Raw genomic sequence first — 19,534 nt, forward strand, 5'->3', positions numbered from 1 at the left:
ATCACTTTGGTCTTGTTAATAGAACCATTTGGCAACTTTTTAAAAGTAAACTTTACATTCAGAATCTTATTGGCATCCATTTCGTCATCCCGCGCTCATCATTCATCCAGTCAAAACGTAACGTTAAAGCGGGTCGCACACCGGACGAGAAGCGCAGCGCCTCGTATTTAAAATTCGAACACATTATTCTCTATGAGTGTACACACACCAGCGGCGCCATTCAGTGTTTTTATTGCTGGCCATAAACTGAGAAAGCGCACGTCCGATGTGCGATACGAGTGGTCCTTGACGCGGCTCGGCGCTGCGCTTCTCGTCCACTCTTTGGCCGGTTCGCATCGCAAGCCCAAACAAGTGTGTGCGGTGTGCCTGTTGTTTTGTTTCTGTTCTAGCTAGATCCGCTGTGGTATTTGTAGTTGTTGCAAAAGCATGTGAAAAAACAACAAAGTTTGCTAGGCATTAATCTCGCGATAAAAAAAATTGACGCCGTTAAAATGGGTTTGCGTTAACGCCGTTAATAACGCGTTAACTGACAGCCCTAGTATCATTATGTTATGACTTTACTTGTTGAGGCACATGACTATTAACTAAGTGTTAAGTAAAATTTTTGGTTTTGACATCCACACTAAGCCATGGATTTCAATTTCCAACCATCTACAACCAAGATTTCACTGAGTCCGATGAACTGCCGCATCCAGTACCTTGTTCATGCACATGAATATGTCAGGTTAAGCTTGAGGTCATGGTACACTGAGAACATGCAGCCGAGCACTGCTATTTCATAACACTGACTGGACAAAGACAATAGCCATTATAATCAGTGATACCACACTGGATGCAGCACGACGCTACACAACAAAACCCTGACAGTAAACTGATGCTACACTCCATTTCTGACATACTCCGAGCTCTTGCGCTAGTTCTGTTACGAAGGACAAATGGACTTGCAATGTCTAGTGTAGACAGCTGGTCTCGTCCAGTTTAAACGCAGTATTGTAAAGTGTTACCGAAAAATCTGTTTGGGAAGCATGCCACTGGTTAAGGGCTACCCATGTAGCAATCCCTGTAGCAAAATATGCAACAAAGTATCAATAAAAACAATTAACAACAAATTGCCCATCTCATATTAACAAGTTTATAAAAAAAAGACTACATAAGGTCTAGGTGAACTATGTTTTCCTCCTGATTCATAGTTGGTTGGGCCAAGTTTACATCAGCGACAGTGCTCTGCTCCACAATAACAGCCAGTTCTGCCACTGAACAGACTCTTGACTTCCTAAACTAAGTCCAAAACACAATTCAGGTGAAAATTTTGAGATAAAATAAAAAAACTCAAAATTCAGGATCTTTTTAGGCTTACAATGCTTTTGGGAAACATAGCCCTGGTCTATTTAAATTAATTTGTCAAGCAGTGTTCCAAAAGTGCCAATATTTTTTATAACAGCACTGCAGGGTTTCACTGTTTTTATCACTTTGCATGTCTGTGTTCACGGCTTTTGCTTCTTTTGGGACTATTTTCTTTGGCAAATTAAAATAAATAGTGTCTGAAATGTACACTTTTCGTTATTAACCTCTAGTTTATTGGTCTGGTTTATCCCTTTGCATGGCTGTTCACGGCTTTGGCTTCCTTTGGGACTATTGTCTTTCGCAAAATCAAGAAAATAGTGTATGAAATGTATGTTATATGCTATTAACCTCTAGTTTATTGATTTGGTTTAAAAAAAAAAAGCAATATCATAATCAAAATCATGCTGTAGATCTGTCACATGCTTAGTTTGTCTAATTTATTGCAGGACAATTTGGGTGCGGGAGATAATATTGATGCTATTTTAGAGACCCTGGAGAAGAGCAAAGGCCTGTCACATCGGAGCACAGACAACAGTGCCTCTGAACACAGACCTGTGTTGTACGTGGAACACAGGTGAGATGCATTCATGTCATAATTTTGTTCCATTTATATGTAATAAGACATATTTAATCTCAAATTATCTCTTTTTCTTCTGGGTTGTAAAGGAATCTGAATCCAGAGACCGAGTTGAAGAAGTATTTTGGAGCACGGGCCGTTCTGGGAGACCAGAGGTAATTTTAAAATACTACTTTCAGTTTTGCTATTTTTTTCTCTTCAGGTTATTTTTCCTTATTTGCAGTTTATCTGACAGTTTATCCAATTGAGTTGGTTTCATTTGTGCTTGGCCACATAAATGTGTTTTAACTTCACAGTTCACTTAACAATAGTCTAAAGAGTACCGGTATTCCAGCAACAGATATTATGTAATGCATGTTTTTTATCATTAGCTGAATTTGAGATATTGAGAAACTTTTTTTTTTGAGAAACTGCAATAGGTAATGGTCAACTGATATTGTTTTTGTTTTTTCGATGGCTGATGCCAACAGGGTGGCCGATATGTATATCATCATATTTATTTACGAAATTTAGAAATAAATAATTAGAAAATTAATTATATGAACATTCTGTAAAATAAACAGATTTATACCTTAGATGGCAAATTCTTGATTATTTAATCCTATTATTAGCCTGGGTTTCCCCATGCTGCCTTGTGCGCAGCACGATTTTATTTGTCACAGAACGGGGAGGGAGCAGCAAGACAATGACGACGTCTATGCGACACACCGAAGCAGTTTGTTTATATCAACATGTGCACTGCAGATTTACCTTCTACCCACATGTTTGTCTTGCACAAACGAAAATAGTCGCTGAACGCCATCGTGTACACATAAATCTATGACCCATCATCTTTTTCCTCATCGAATTTCTGTCGCTCTACATACGTCATCGGGTATAATTGAAACGATTGGCTATGAGCTACATTCAGGCGCATTTGATAGACATTCGTAGCGCCCAATAAACGGCTCTAGGCATTCGTAAACCATGCCTCAAATACGAGAAAATGAACGTGGTTCCCAGACCACTTCTCAATGAGACGAGGTCTGACGTTAGCCAGGTTATCCTATTATAGTATTTTTTGCATAAAATAAATTGGAATAAGAAAAAAGAAAGTAAACACCAACCAAGTCTGTTTGCACTGGAAATTATATATAAGTTTTCAAATAAAGAAGGTAGTGCTAATTTTACATACAGTACACAGTGAATATTATATGAATACAACATAAGAGGCTTTTGCACCGGGTAGTTCTAGGAACTTAGAGACTAGAAACTAACCATCAGGATGGTTCCCCTTGGCACATTTTCCTGGTTGCATTCACACCACATGGACGTTTTATTAGTATTTTAATTTAATACTGTGAAGCTGCTTTGATACAATCTGTATTGTGAAAAGTGCTATACAAATATTCTTGACTTGACACCACCAGTAGGAACTCTGAATGACTTAAGAGGCGTTTGTTGTTGTGACTGTTTTGATGCCGTAGCGGATATTTTTGATGGCGCTAAGAACCAGAGCCTGAGCAGACAGCGCTCCCATTCTCTATCTTCATTAGATTACGATCTGTTTAACAGTCCTGTCTAATACATTATTAGATCGAATTGTTATATTTATACAGTGGGGGAACAAGTATTTGATACACTGCCGATTTGGCAGGTTTTCCTACTTCCAAAGCATGTAGAAATCTGGAATTTTTATCATAGGTACACTTCAACTGTGTGAGACGAAATCTAAAACAAAAATCCAGGAAATCATATTGTATGATTTTTAAATAATTAATTTGCATTTTATTGCATGACATAAATATTTGATCACCTACCAACCAGTAAGAATTCCGGCTCTCACAGACCTGTCAGTTTTTCTTTAAGAAGCCCTTCTGTTCTCCACTCATTACCTGTATTAACTGCACCTGTTTGCACTCGTTACCTGTATAAAAGACACCTGTCCACACACTCAATCAAACAGACTCCAACCTCTCCACAATGGCCAATACCAGAGAGCTGTGTAAGGACATCAGGGATAACATTGTAGACCTGCACAAGGCTGGGATGTGCTACAGGACAATAGGCAAGCAGCTTGGTGAGAAGGCAACAACTGTTGGCGCAATTATTAGAAAATGGAAGATGTTCAAGATGACGGTCAATCTCCCTCGGTCTGGGGCACTATGCAAGATCTCACTTCGTGGGGCATCAATGATCATGAGGAAGGTGAGGGATCAGCCCAGAACTACACAGCAGGACCTGGTCAATGACCTAAAGAGAGCTGGGACCAGTGTCTCAAAGAAAACCATTAGTAACACACTACGCCGTCATGGATTAAAATCCTGCAGCGCACGCAAGGTCCCCCTGCTCAAGCCAGCGCATGTCCAGGCCCGTCTGAAGTTTGCCAATGACCATCTGGATGATCCAGAGGAGGAATGGGAGAAGGTCATGTGGTCTGATGAGACACAAATATAGCTTTTTGGTCTAAACTCCACTCGCCGTGTTTGGAGGAAGAAGGATGAGTACAACCACAAGAACACCACCCCAACCGTGAAGCATGGAGGTGGAAACATCATTCTTTGGGGATGCTTTTCTGCAAAGGGGACAGGACAACTGCACCGTATTGAGCCAGTCTCCAGACCTGAACCCAATAGAAAATCTTTGGAGGGAGCTGAAAGTCCGTATTGCCCAGCGAAACCTGAAGGATCTGGAGAAGGTCTGTATGGAGGAGTGGGCCGAAATCCCTGCTCCAGTGTGTGCAAACCTGGTCAAGAACTACAGGAAATGTATGATCTCTAATTGAAAACAAGGGTTTCTGTACCAAATGTTAAGTTCGGCTTTTCTGATGCATCAAATACTTGTAAATTAATATTTTATTAATTTACAATTAATTAACTTGTAAAAATGTAAATTAATTACTTAAAAATCATACAATGTGATTTTCTGGATTTTTGTTTTCGATTCCGTCACTCACAGTTGAAGAGTACCCATGATACAAATGACAGACTTCTACATGCTTTGTAAGTGGGAAAACCTGCAAAATCGGCAGTGTATCAAATACTTGTTCTCCCCACTGTATGTGTGTCTAATATATTTATATTAGGGCTGTCAAACGATTAAAATATTTAATCGCATTAATGTCAGTTAACTCGCGATTAATCGCACATTTGTATCTATTCTAAATGTCTTTTGATTTCTTTTTGTCCCATTATTTTTTTCTCATTTTAATGCTCTTATCAACATGGAAAAGTGGATCGGCTTGCTCGAGCAAATGTTTTTTTATTGAAAACAACATTGGCATATACTGTGTTCAATTCCACACTAACATTCTCACTTGGAGCAAATAATCTCTCACACAATGTAACACTGTCCATCAATAAAAGGGTGAAAGAAATACTGACGAGGTAATGTTACTGATATTGACGAGTGGGCGTAGAAACGCATCAGCGGTGTGTGTGCTTGGCCATCAAGTGGTATTTCAGATTTCAGTTCACAACGACAAAACACACAGATCACTTTGGTCTTGTCAATTGAACCATTTGGCAACTTTTTAAAAGTAAACTTTACATTCAGAATCTTATTGGCATCCATTTCGGCATCTCGCGCTCATCATTCATCATCCACTCAAGTCGCACACCGGACGAGAAGCGCAGCTCCACATCGCGCAGCACCTCATATTTAAAATTCGAACACATTATTCTCTATGAGTGTACACACACCGGTGGCGCCTTTTGGCGTTTTTATTGCTGGCCATATACTGAGAAAGTGCGCGTCCGATGTGCGATACGAGTTGTCCTAAACGCAGCTCGGTGCTGCGCTTCTTGTCCACTCTTTGGCCGGCTCGGTTCGCAAGCCCAAACAAGTGTGTGCGGCGTGCCTGTTGTTTTGTTTCTGGTCTAGCTAGATCCGGTGTGGTGCTGTAGTTTTAATAACGTAGTTGTTGCAAAAGCCAGGGGAAAAAAAATGAAAAAGTTTGCTACACGTTAATCTCGCGATAAAAAAATGTACGCCGTTAAAATGGGTTTGCGTTAACGCTGTTAATAACGCGTTTAACGGACAGCCCTAATATTATATATATATATATATATATATATACATTGCTTTATATTCTGAAATGTACATTATATGATGTATGAATGTTGCAATTCCTCACCATCAGCATTAACAAGTGCATGTCCATCAACCGATTATTTTACTTGTACTAATTTATTTACCGAGTATGTTTCTAATATATTGCGGTGAACACGTGGAAACTGTATCAATAACAGTGCATGTATGCAATGTATACATTAGCCGAGCTCTAGCTTGAATGAGTTAAATTTTTTTTACATTTAACAAGTTCAGATGAGATCATTCTCAGAAAGACACCATGTCTGGAACAGAAGCAACTTTTTCACCAGTTCTGGCCACAGTACCAATTGCGGTCTGGGCATGCGCCACACAGGATTCGAACCCACGACCTGAAAGGTTCAGGGCTACTTGCACGTGGTATTATTGATTGCGCCACTCAGTTGACGTTGATTCAATAGGCTGCCTAGGAGACCTTTCAGTGTGAGAATGAGCACATAAAAGCATTACTTAGCATTTTACCAGATTAGCATGTTAAGCTAACTTGATGCTAATGTAGCTTCTGGCTAATCTGATAGCTGAAGAGACGCGTTAGAAAGAATGGCATGCTAAGCTAACTAGCATAAGACAACAAACACAGGCAAGGTTAACTTTGGAGAGGAATTTCTCGGGAACGGTAGCGAATATCAAAAATCTGTTCAGTCATTTTTGTGCTGCACGGTCCAAAGATCATCGGAGCCAATTTTGGATTAAATTGGGCAAAAATTAAAATTAATAAAAAAATAAAAAATAACCAAGGAATATAATGAAAAGAAATCAAATTTGTAACAATGTTTTCAAAAGTTGTAAGAGTTTTTGCAAAAAAACTTATATCTCTGGAACACTAGTTGCCGCTGTTTTCAAACTTCTCAGGTACCTTTTGGACATCTTGTCGATGATCCCTACCAGTGATGCGCGGGTTGATCCAAAATGAGCGGGTGCCTGCGGTCACCCGCGGTTACCCGCGGTTACGAGTCATCCAAAAATATTTGTAATGATATTCGGGTCGCGGTCGGTCGGGTCGTTTGAAATACAGATGCTAATTAAACCTTTGTAATTTATATAGTAGCTTACTAGACACAATGTTCTATGAAATACATAGGTCTACACTTTATTGGCTGAATAACTGCGCGAGGATGACGCACAAGCTCAGTCAGAGATGACAGTGGGAAATCCTTATTTACCTGAATGTTGAGCGCGTTATTAACTTTTGAATAAAAGCTGACGCGGGACAAAATGCCCGATTTCCCAACACGTTGTACTGAGCAATGCCATTGTGCAATTTTAATAGGCTACTTTTAAACGCATATAGCTCAGTAATGTCAGTTTTATGTAGGCTATTTGCTGTGAGGGGGCGGGGGGGGGGGGTTTGTTGGGAAAGTCGGGGGAGAGACGCACACTTCAATTAGACTGGATAAACACATGCAGCATCTTAATTGTTAAGAAAATTAAACGAAATAAATGAATAAATCAAGCCTTTATTACAAAACACTAGGCGATATCATACAGCAATCAGAAAAATGCGCACCCCTAGTTCCTCCGTCTATGGCCCAATGACGCTACGATGAGCATTAGAAAAGCGTTTTAAAAAACGCGGGTCAGGAAGCGGGTCAGGTACAATATTTGTTTTCTTTTTTTTTTGCGGTCCGAGTTGCGGGCGGGTTAGTTGAAAACGTCGGTCGGGTGCGGGTTGTTTATACATTGACCCGCGCATCACTGATCCCTACCAAATTTTTGTGAAGATATGTCAAATTGTTTAAAAGATACTGATATTTATGACAAAATTCTAAATGGCGGACCGATGAGTTGTTTGATCTAGAGTTCTCAACGGGTCGGGTCGGAAATATAAGCAAATGACTCGGGTCGGGTCGGACCTCGGGCTTAATCTTTTCCGCTCAGTGAAAAAAACAAAACATTTATTAATCATCGCTGCTGTTCACCGTAAAAAGTATGGCTGCTGCGTGTGCGTGTAACGTGGCGTGCATCATGGAAAGGGGTGCGGGCAGACCTGACGCCTGCGTGCGCGCTGCGTCTCCTTTAGCCGGGAGAAGAAGATGGAGTTGGTGAAAAGTAAACTTGCCGCAGGTGAATTCACCATCGCTACTACTGGAGTGGGAAATCAGAGGTCTGGAAAGTGTTTGGACTGGTGCTGGATTCTGATGGAAATGCTACAGGTTATGTACAGCCCGCCCACTGGGAGTTCCGTTTGAGTTCTTTTTATTTATTATTGTGTGAAGATTTTTATTTAGACTAAGGCATATATATATAGCCTATTTATATATTTAAAGTTTATTGTTTCAGTTGTTTGTATTGTTAAAAGGCGTGGACATTAAAGGTTGATTTGAATTCCCGTCTGCTGGTCAATAGGCTACATGTATGAGAAAAAAAAATACACGGCCGTCGGGCCGCTGGCCGGGTTCGGGCAGATAATTCATGTTGATGTGTCGGGTTAGTTCGGGTCCGGGCTTTAAAAGCCACGGGCCGGGTCGGGTCGGGTTGTAATTTTCAGGCCCGTTGAGAACTCTAGTTTGATCCTGACAAAATTGGTATCCACAGATTCGGCATGAATTTATAGATTAGTGCTTATTTAAGCTAAAGTTTTCATTGAAGAGCTGGGAGTAATTTTCTCTTTGCCTTTTATTGTTTGATTCACATTAATGGTGCAATCATCAGCAGGTTTACTAGACTGCTGCCACTTTAGGACTGAATGCAGATCTAATAATAGGCTACTCATCATATTTTCTCCCAAATATTTATGCCCATTTAATACATAAACTGTGTTTAAGTGAATACTCCCCAAGCTGGTCACTTTGACACATTTTTGTGTGTATTTGATTTAGATGTGCGCACGAAGCCAAAAGCCTAAAGTATACTTTGCTTGTCAAGTTGTGGACTGAAAACCATATTGAAGTTGGAAACGGCGTCTCTTTTATTATCAAACACATCCTGCAATTTAGCAACAGTAGAGACTGCATTTTACAACGATCACCGATTGTGCTGTTTCTGACATCAAGTTTGGGTTTTAGGGAGAAATGGCAGTGCACCCCACCGCTGTCAAGAAAGGGAAGCTGCTCTAGACTGAATGCGGCAAATTTTTATAGTTTAACCTCAAATATCTTCTTTTTCTAATCCTTGGAAGCCAAAATCGAGATTGAAAAAAAAATTAGATTAATATCACTGGCCTAAAGTGTAACCAGATGTTTGAATGTTTAGTTCTCTTGGCCATTGTCACTAATTAAGCAGGGACTTAATTCACCTTTGGCTAAGCCCCGCCCCCCTTGTTACTGTTGCTACCTCCGACAACTTCATCTGGGCTCTGGTTTGGTATCAACATGGCTTATGCTGTGACAGCTCTTCCTGCTGGAATTTTATCAAACTTTTATAAAGCAGCAAATAAAGTGTCCGATAGAAGTAGGCAAAAGGGGCTGCAATATGTGTTCCAAGGCTATATTCAAGACATACCGGTGAAACGCAAGCAACAAGGCATCCAAATAGAGGCAAAAGCATACCGGTCACAGTTAAAAAAATGAACCACCGCATATCCTAATCGAGACGGAGGCTGTGACTAACAATATCAAGGAGCAAGACTGTTCATGCAAAGCTGGGTAGGTCTCTATTCACTTCTATAATCGCTATGTAAAAGCTGGCTATTCGGCCCAACTTCCGGTTTCCAAATAGCTGGTAAAGGAAGCGCGTGTTCAAGTCTTTCCAGCGTCTCAAAGGAATTTTGGTTAAATAAGACACATGTTCTCATATGCAATTATCTCGTTTTAATCTGACTCCATGAATTAAAAAAGGTTCAATGTGCAATAAGGTTATGTTTTCACTTAAAATAGTTACAACATGATGTAATGATAATTTAAACCATTTGTACCCAGCATAAATGTAAAATGTTACCAGAGGGGGGGAGAGAGAGAGAGAGAGAGAGAGAGAGAGAGAGAGAGAGAGAGAGAGAGAGAGAGAGAGAGAGCGAGAGAGAAAGAAATAGAGACATAGAGAGACAAAGGCAGAGCCTCTGTCTCAAGACCAGTTCAGCATCCAAAGCAAAGAGACCAGAAGAACATTTGCAATCCTGTTTTGTCATCTCCTCCTGACTAACACCTAGGTGTGAGATATTCAAACTTACCAATCAGACCATCACCATTTCCCCCATTGTCCAAAAGCTTTGGCCTAATAGGCCCACATCAGTCTTAGCACTGCTCTGACTGCTGTACTGGAAATGTCTGAGAGAAAAGCAAGTGTCTTTGTTGCGTTGAAATAATCTTGGATTATTTCCAACCTTACAGCTATTACAAAGCAAACGGACAACACGAGTATAAAGTTGTATTTATTAGCAGCGTGTGCTAGCGTGTCAACAATTAGGGTAACGTTAGAGAACCGAAATCATAACCTAAACAGCATAAAACTGTCTAACTAGTATAACTTCACAGTAAGGTTAAAAGCAAAATTTATCTTAGAGCACACAAAAGTGTGCTTGTTGGGTTTCGCTGACTGTGAGGACGTCCTCACAGTTTAATCCAAAAGACGACACTTGTCAGAATTGACTTCGGTTTTGGGAAGGGAAAAAAACGGACACCCCCCTCCAACCTCTCTGGGAAACGCGTATCTGTGTTACAAATGCCCTAGGCACAACGTTTAACCATATTTTTGATAAAACTACGACGGTAATAGCCTGCCGAGACCAAATAATGAGATAAAGTCAATAGAGCGCTGTGAAAAAGTGTCGGACCTCTGTGGGAGCTCGTTCTTGGCTGCGCTGTGATTGGTCAATCTACATTCTTGGGTGTGGCTTAGCCAAAGGCGAATTAATGCACGCTGTAGTTCCGCGTGAGAGATCTCTCTCTTCTGGTTTGCCAATAGCAAAAATGTATCGCAGACAAATGGTTTAATATTATTGCATATAGAAACGTCTGGCATTATAGTATTTGCCATATAACGTCTATATAGCAATAATAAATAGTATGTGTATTTTCATAATTTTGTCTAGTGCCGACAGCAGAACCAGTAACGTCGGAGCTTATCGATACTGTCTTTCATAATTTAGCCCCGGGGCCCGTTTCGGTACCCATTCCTATCTATCACTATTTTCCATGTTCATAGAGTTAGTTTCTGGAGTAAATATATAGGGTATAATCTATGTGTGTACATGGCTTTTTAAAAAATGTCGTGTGCTGGTGTTTCGCATGCGTTCGGCCAATCAGCGTACACTTACGTCACTGGTAGTTCCTATTGTGCTGGTTAGACCCTACTCTGAAGTAGGAGATAATTTAGTTCCCCCAAAAGGAGTTCCTAGAACTAAAATCATTCCCAGTTCCTGTGGTGTGAACATGGTACTTCCGCCATTAGTTCTAGGAACTATAAAAAGGTTCCTCAGGTGTGAAATCCCCTATAGTGGCCGACTGGATACAGCGCAGCATAGTTTAAAATCAAGAATTTAAAGTTTGTCGATTGTGCATGTCCAGTGACAGCTGAACTCTTTTGTCTGCTTCAAATTAGCACGGACCGACAGTTATGCGTTGAGGTAGTTTGTGCCTGTGCTTGACTATCTGTGTTTAACATCCTTAGACACCTTTATTTTCTTTTAGAATGTTGGTAGGATCATTTTTTAAAATACAGTTTTTGCCTTGAACGAACAACCAGATCCATTTGCACTTGGCCGAGTCGCATCGTTCGAAGTGGTTTAAGTGATTGGATGCAATACATTTCAAATACGTTTTGAAGAGCATTTACATCCAAGTATTTTCGCATGACGTGACCAAGTGTAGAAAGTCTCTCGCCATTGTGTAGATGTCTGCATCATCCACTACACCGAATATTGCAAAATGAACAAATGGATCTGATCTCATCTCTTGCATCATAGTATGTTCTGGAATGTGTTATGTGCACAAAGCCTGAGAATTATTCTACTGAATGTTTTCTTTTTTGTTTGTCCACATTTAGATCAAAACAGAGGCAGAGGCAGTTTCATCGTTGCTCGTGGATGACTGTTTATAAAGACACGTGGCCCCGCTTCAGTCGACCAGGTCAGACTTGAACCAATTTATCTAATTTTCCCAGAATGTTTGTTCAGTAAACCGAAGTACCACCCAGAGTATCAGTTTGTAGGATTTGTGCAGGGCTGGCCTTTGGGTTTGTGGGACCCCAGGCAAAAGCATAAAAATGGGCCCCACCAATATTGGCATATTATTAAAACTATATAACCACTACAAAAATGACAAATATACTGAAATCAAATTACTAGCAATAAGTACACTATAGGTTGTTGACAATTAACATGCCTGTCAATTTTCTTTTTTTTAACAATGTTAAAATTAGGGGTGTGCGATATTACGATTTTTGATCGTGGACGATTCAAATGTCTCCACGATCTGCTTTTGAAGAAATATCGTAGGATCGTGCATTTTATCAGTTTGCAGTTCTGGCGCCTCCGTCTCAACATACTGTACAGCGCGACGTATATCCACATGAAATGCAGAGGAACGGGACACTAGTTCATAAAAATTAATTATTTGCATGTGCTTTAAAGCCTTGCCGGTTAAAAATGTCATTCGCTGCTGATGCGCTGTTCTAACGGGCGCTTTTCTGAGCGCAAACACCCGACGCGCGCATGCACTAAAAGCCTGTCTAACAGCCCCTGTTACTGGACTAAGTTATCTTATTGACTAAGTCTTATTGCGCTAATACTGTCAAATACACACAAGGTTTACATAAACAAAGTTGGTTATGTCTAAAGTGAAAGAACAATAGAAAAAATTAAGAAAAAAATCTGCTTGTCAAATGCGTGTAGACTCGTTGCGTGCAGATCTTAAAGAGACAGTAGACCTAATAGTAAACATGCTGCCGCTTGTCCTTAAAGGGACAGTTACCCAAAAATAATAATTCTGTCATTATTTACTCACTCTCTAATGTTGTTCCAAACCTGTATTCATTTTTTTCTTGTGCTGAACACTAGTGCTGTGTTGAAAAAATCGATTCACCAATTCTGAATCGATTTTCATATTAATTTCTAAAGATCGATCCGTAACTCAGAGGATCGATTTAATAACAGGCCTATATTTTCCCCATAAACACACTGAGACATGGCGACCGGCAGCGCTGCTAATGCGGTCTCTCTGAATCCACCATAGACAGTATATAAGACTTGTTGACCAGAAATGAGGAAAGAGCCGTTCACAAAGTGCGTTTTTTGCGCGTGCAAATTCGTTTTCCAGCCGCGCCTCTGTTCATGGTTGCATAGCAACGACAGACGCAACGGGAAAGCACGCGCTTGTGGAAAGGAGAAAGCGGTGCAAACTGCACTCTCCATGATGACGAGGAAGTATCATCAAAACATTTATTGATTTCTAGCCCTTGCATTAGCTTTACTACTAGATATATTCATTGAGATGAGAAATAAAAAGCCGCCCTGTACAGCTATGATCAGCTGTTCGGCCGAGCTTTCCATGTTGTTACGGAAAGGCCGCTGGTTTTTTTCACATGACCTGTTGAGATGCATTGAAGTGCTTCTCACTGAATTTGCACGCGTATAAAACGCGATATGTGAACGGCCCCTAAAGTGGTATCGTGTGCGGTTGTATCTAGTTTAAAAGGCCTTTTAAATATGAACGCAGTTTTGGATTAAATAAAAGGACAGTTAAGTCAAATAAAACACGTTTTATCTCCTGTTTAGTTGGTAACACTACATTAAGATACCATTCATTAATATTACTTAATGCCTTATCTAACATCAACACATTGAGTGAACAATATATTTTTACAACATTAATGTATGTTTGTGAATGTTATTTAATACAAACACTTGATTGTTCATGAACAGTTAAAACTTTTGAAAATTTGATATTTTAAGAATATAAGATCGGATCGGATCGAATCGAATCGAATAATGATAATCGATTCAAGATCTTGAGAATCGGAATCGAATCGATTCTTGAAATTTGAATCGATACCCAGCACTACTGAACACAAAAGAAGATATTTTGAGGAGTGTGGCTAACCGGGCGGTTGCTGGTCCCCATTGACTACCATAGTAGGAAAAAAACTATTATGGAAGTCACTGGGGTACATCAACTGTTCGGTTACCCACATTCCTTCAAATAACTTTCATTTTCAACAGAAGAGGGAGACTTATTCGCGTTTAAAACGGCTTGAGAGAATTAAAATTTTTGGGAGAACTATCCCTGTTTTCCCTTTTTGCATGACGAATATAGACGAATATATCTGCAGAAATAGACAGTTGTCACATTTACACGCAGGCGCAGAATGCGCATTCTAGCTGACAGTCAGCTGTAGTTCTCTCGATGTGTTCAAGTGCAGGTTTTTACCCCGATGCGAGGCAACAACACAGTCGGCTTTCATCAGCGCTAGTGCTTCGGCTTAATGTGTTTCAGGCTTTAGGCCACATCCACACAAAGCCAGAGCTTTCCCTATTCAATGTTTTTTTTTTTTTGCCTCGTTCTAAAAAAGAATTCCGTAAACAAATCTATTTTTGTTTCCTCAAGAAATATCTGCATACAAACGAAACCACTGAAACCGACTCAAAACGATGTAGTATACATCCCAGACCCGTATGTGGCGCTGTAATTCTGCCATAGAGATACAAGATACGGAGAAGAAGACTTTGAACATGCGCATAAACCTTGCGCGCTGTATACAATAATATTAGGCACAGTAGCTTCTTCTTTTCTTTTTTACCAAGAACTTTATTAAACAATATGAACAACCATAAATGGCCTGGTACAAAATAGGGATGAGTCACAATATTCGATTAGTTAGCGGACTCATAAAGCTTGCCACAAAGAACCGGCAAAAGTAATGAATGTTTCAAATATAGCAAGGAGACATTTTAATTGTTTAAAAGTAGACATTTAAAGCATTCTATAGATTTATGAGACGAGTTCCAGTTCACGAGCAATGCACGTTATATTGCGCTGGCGCGTCCATGTCCTGATTATGTTGTCTGCATAAAGATTAATAGAAGCATTTGAAATGGACTAAGAACTTTCTTCTTTTGGTCTGACATGAGGCACCAAAAAATTTAGTAAGGCCATAAAGATTTTCCAGGTTTGGCAGCCCTGTGTAGTACTTTACTTTATCATCATTGTCTCCAAAAAAACTATCATACATCCTGAGCTCATCAAGTTCACGTCGCAGCTGTCTGTTTTCTTCCAACAGGTGGCTTACTTCTGCACATCTGTGCACACAAGTTACATTCTGTTTGTGTCACTGCCATCCCCTGAGTGTTGTGGGTCTCTTCTTCAGTGTGTTGCTCACCATCTCCAGCCGCTTGTGTCTCCTCCTCAGTGTGTCGCTCACCACCTCCTTCAGCCTCGTGCGTCTCCTCAGTGTGTCGCTCACCACCTCCATCAGCCTCGTGTGTCTCTCCAGCCGCTTGTGTCTCCTCAGCATGTAGTACAACATCTCCTTCAGCCTTGTGTGTCTCCTCAGTGTGTCACTCACCACCTCCATCAGCCTCGTGTGTCTCCTCAGTGTGTCACTCACCACCTCCATCAGCCTCGTGTCTCCTCAGTGTGTCGCTCACCACCTCCATCAGCCTCGTGTGTCTCCTCAGTGTGTCACTCACCACCTCCATCAGCCTTGTGTGTCTCCTCTGTGTGTCGCTCACCACCTCCTTCAGCCTCGTGTGTCTCCTCAGTGTGTCGCTCACCACCTCCATCAGCCTCGTGCGTCTCCTCAGTGTGTCGCTCACCACCTCCATCAGCCTCGTGTGTCTCTCCAGCCGCTTGTGTCTCCTCAGCATGTAGCACAACATCTCCTTCAGCCTTGTGTGTCTCCTCAGTGTGTCACTCACCACCTCCATCAGCCTCGTGTGTCTCCTCAGTGTGTCACTCACCACCTCCATCAGCCTCGTGTCTCCTCAGTGTGTCGCTCACCACCTCCATCAGCCTCGTGTGTCTCCTCAGTGTGTCACTCACCACCTCCATCAGCCTTGTGTCTCTCCTCAGCATGTAGCACAACATCTCCTTCAGCCTCGTGTGTCTCCTCAGTGTGTCACTCACCACCTCCATCAGCCTCGTGTGTCTCCTCAGTGTGTCGCTCACCACCTCCATCAGCCTTGTGTGTCTCCTCAGCATGTAGCACAACATCTCCTTCAGCCTCGTGTGTCTCCTCAGTGTGTCACTCACCACCTCCATCAGCCTCGTGTGTCTCCTCAGTGTGTCGCTCACCACCTCCATCAGCCTTGTGTGTCTCCTCAGCATGTAGCACAACATCTCCTTCAGCCTCGTGTGTCTCCTCAGTGTGTCGCTCACCACCTCCTTCAGCCTCGTGTGTCTCCTCAGTGTGTCACTCACCACCTCCTTCAGCCTCGTGTGTCTCCTCAGTGTGTCGCTCACCACCTCCATCAGCCTCGTGTGTCTCCTCAGTGTGTCACTCACCACCTCCATCAGCCTCGTGTGTCTCCTCATTGTGTCACTCACCACCTCCTTCAGCCTCGTGTGTCTCCTCAGTGTGTCACTCACCACCTCCTTCAGCCTCGTGTGTCTCCTGTGTCACTCACCACCTCCATCAGCTTCGTGTCTCCTCAGTGTCGCTCACCACCTCCTTCAGCCTCGTGTGTCTCCTCAGTGTGTCACTCACCACCTCCTTCAGCCTCGTGTCTCCTCAGTGTGTCGCTCACCACCTCCTTCAGCCTCGTGTCTCCTCATCGTGTCGCTCACCACCTCCATCAGCCTCGTGTGTCTCCTCCGTGTGTCGCTCACCACCTCCATCAGCCTCGTGTGTCTCCTCCGTGTGTCGCTCACCACCTCCATCAGCCTCGTGTGTCTCCTCAGTGTGTCGCTCACCACCTCCTTCAGCTTCATGTGTCTCCTCAGTGTGTCGCTCACCACCTCCATCAGCCTCGTGTGTCTCCTCAGTGTCGCTCACCACCTCCTTCAGCCTTGTGTGTCTCCTCAGTGTGTCACTCACCACCTCCATCAGCCTCGTGTGTCTCCTCAGTGTGTCTCTCACCACCTCCTTCAGCCTCGTGTGTCTCCTCAGTGTCGCTCACCACCTCCATCAGCCTCGTGTGTCTCCTCAGTGTGTCACTCACCACCTCCATCAGCCTCGTGTGTCTCCTCAGTGTGTCGCTCACCACCTCCATCAGCCTTGTGTGTCTCCTCAGCATGTAGCACAACATCTCCTTCAGCCTCGTGTGTCTCCTCAGTGTGTCACTCACCACCTCCATCAGCCTCGTGTGTCTCCTCAGTGTGTCGCTCACCACCTCCATCAGCCTTGTGTGTCTCCTCAGCATGTAGCACAACATCTCCTTCAGCCTCGTGTGTCTCCTCAGTGTGTCGCTCACCACCTCCTTCAGCCTCGTGTGTCTCCTCAGTGTGTCACTCACCACCTCCTTCAGCCTCGTGTGTCTCCTCAGTGTGTCGCTCACCACCTCCATCAGCCTCGTGTGTCTCCTCAGTGTGTCACTCACCACCTCCATCAGCCTCGTGTGTCTCCTCATTGTGTCACTCACCACCTCCTTCAGCCTCGTGTGTCTCCTCAGTGTGTCACTCACCACCTCCTTCAGCCTCGTGTGTCTCCTGTGTCACTCACCACCTCCATCAGCTTCGTGTCTCCTCAGTGTCGCTCACCACCTCCTTCAGCCTCGTGTGTCTCCTCAGTGTGTCACTCACCACCTCCTTCAGCCTCGTGTCTCCTCAGTGTGTCGCTCACCACCTCCTTCAGCCTCGTGTCTCCTCATCGTGTCGCTCACCACCTCCATCAGCCTCGTGTGTCTCCTCCGTGTGTCGCTCACCACCTCCATCAGCCTCGTGTGTCTCCTCCGTGTGTCGCTCACCACCTCCATCAGCCTCGTGTGTCTCCTCAGTGTGTCGCTCACCACCTCCTTCAGCTTCGTGTGTCTCCTCAGTGTGTCGCTCACCACCTCCATCAGCCTCGTGTGTCTCCTCAGTGTCGCTCACCACCTCCTTCAGCCTTGTGTGTCTCCTCAGTGTGTCACTCACCACCTCCATCAGCCTCGTGTGTCTCCTCAGTGTGTCTCTCACCACCTCCTTCAGCCTCGTGTGTCTCCTCAGTGTCGCTCACCACCTCCATCAGCCTCGTGTCTCCTCAGTGTGTCACTCACCACCTCCATCAGCCTTGTGTGTCTCCTCAGTGTCACTCACCACCTCCATCAGCCTCGTGTGTCTCCTCATTGTGTCACTCACCACCTCCTTCAGCCTCGTGTGTCTCCTCAGTGTGTTGCTCACCACCTCCTTCAGCCTCGTGTGTCTCCTCAGTGTGTCACTCACCACCTCCTTCAGCCTCGTGTGTCTCCTATGTCACTCACCACCTCCATCAGCTTCGTGTCTCCTCAGTGTCGCTCACCACCTCCTTCAGCCTCGTGTGTCTCCTCAGTGTGTCACTCACCACCTCCTTCAGCCTCGTGTCTCCTCAGTGTGTCGCTCACCACCAGTGATGGGCAGTAACGCGTTAGAAGTAACGCGTTACTGTAATCCCATTACTTTTTTCAAGTAACGAGTAAAGTAAGGGATTACAATTGCAAAAACAGTAATTAGATTACTGTTACTTTCCCGTAAGGAGGCAGCGTTACTGCGTTACTGTGATGTTGTTTCGTTAGACTGTCTCGTGAGTCGTGGCTTAATTTGAGCCGGAACACGCTCGACGTTGGATACCCTCCTATGTCACTATGGAAAATTAATCGCCTAAATAAAAAATAAAAAAACTATTTGTGTAGCCCTAGTGTTCAATGTTGTTATCGATAGAGCTGCGCGAATGGGGTATTATTTATTTAATCAGCAACCGCATCACAAAACTCATCATCCGTAAATGCTGATGCGAGCCGCGAGAAAGCCCTTGTCTGTTCTAGAAAGGATGCAAAGATATTTAATGCTAATGTATCATGAGACATAGGCCTACGCTGAGTTTCATTCATTTATGAGGTGCGCGCTCTAGTTAACAATGAAAGTGAAAATGAACGCGTGCACGCCGGCTCCTCCATGTCACGGTTATTGTCTGCTATATTTGCCTTGTATTTGTTAAATACATGCAAATGGTTGATGAAACATTTATTAAAATAAGATACAAAAATAATTGAATTTATACAAAACGAAATTCACTTTAAAGAAAGGCTTTTAACAATGCAATGCAAGTGAACGCGGCGCGCTAGCGCCTCAATGCACGGTTATTATATTGTCTGCTATATTTGCTTTTTATTTATTAAATACATGCAATTGGTTGATGCAATATTTATTAAAATTAAGATACAATTTATACAAAACGAAATTCACTTTAAAGAAAGGCTTTCTACAAAGGAAAACTCCATGAAATGGTAAAAACATGTCTGACGATTTACAAAAACAAAACGAATCTGCTCTATAATGTTAAAAGACGTAACTGTTAATAATTTGGAATACAGTCATGAGAGACTTTCATTTTAATTAGTTTATTGCTGTATTTTATTTGAATCTAATCGAATAGAGGATTTTACAAAAAAATATTTGCATTTTATATGCTGGAATATGCAGAAATATAAGTTAACAGAAGAAGGACTTTGTGTATTTCGTTAAAATATGGTGGACTTTGCAG

The 19,534-nt window shown here is 42.5% G+C and overlaps 1 protein-coding gene across 1 annotated transcript in view; it reads left to right on the forward strand.

Annotated features, from left to right (window-relative positions):
- Positions 1-19,534, forward strand: part of tcf25 (TCF25 ribosome quality control complex subunit) — a 132,587-nt gene that overhangs the window by 33,788 nt on the left and 79,265 nt on the right. The window contains exons 4-6 of the mRNA XM_079620022.1: positions 1,791-1,918; positions 2,011-2,076; positions 11,930-12,012. Of these exons, the coding sequence (XP_079476148.1) occupies positions 1,791-1,918; positions 2,011-2,076; positions 11,930-12,012 (277 nt within the window). The remainder of the gene's footprint in view (positions 1-1,790; positions 1,919-2,010; positions 2,077-11,929; positions 12,013-19,534) is intronic.

The sequence above is a fragment of the Phoxinus phoxinus genome (assembly GCF_949152265.1).
Source record: "Phoxinus phoxinus genome assembly, chromosome: 8".
In the NCBI taxonomy this organism is placed as follows: domain Eukaryota; kingdom Metazoa; phylum Chordata; class Actinopteri; order Cypriniformes; family Leuciscidae; genus Phoxinus; species Phoxinus phoxinus.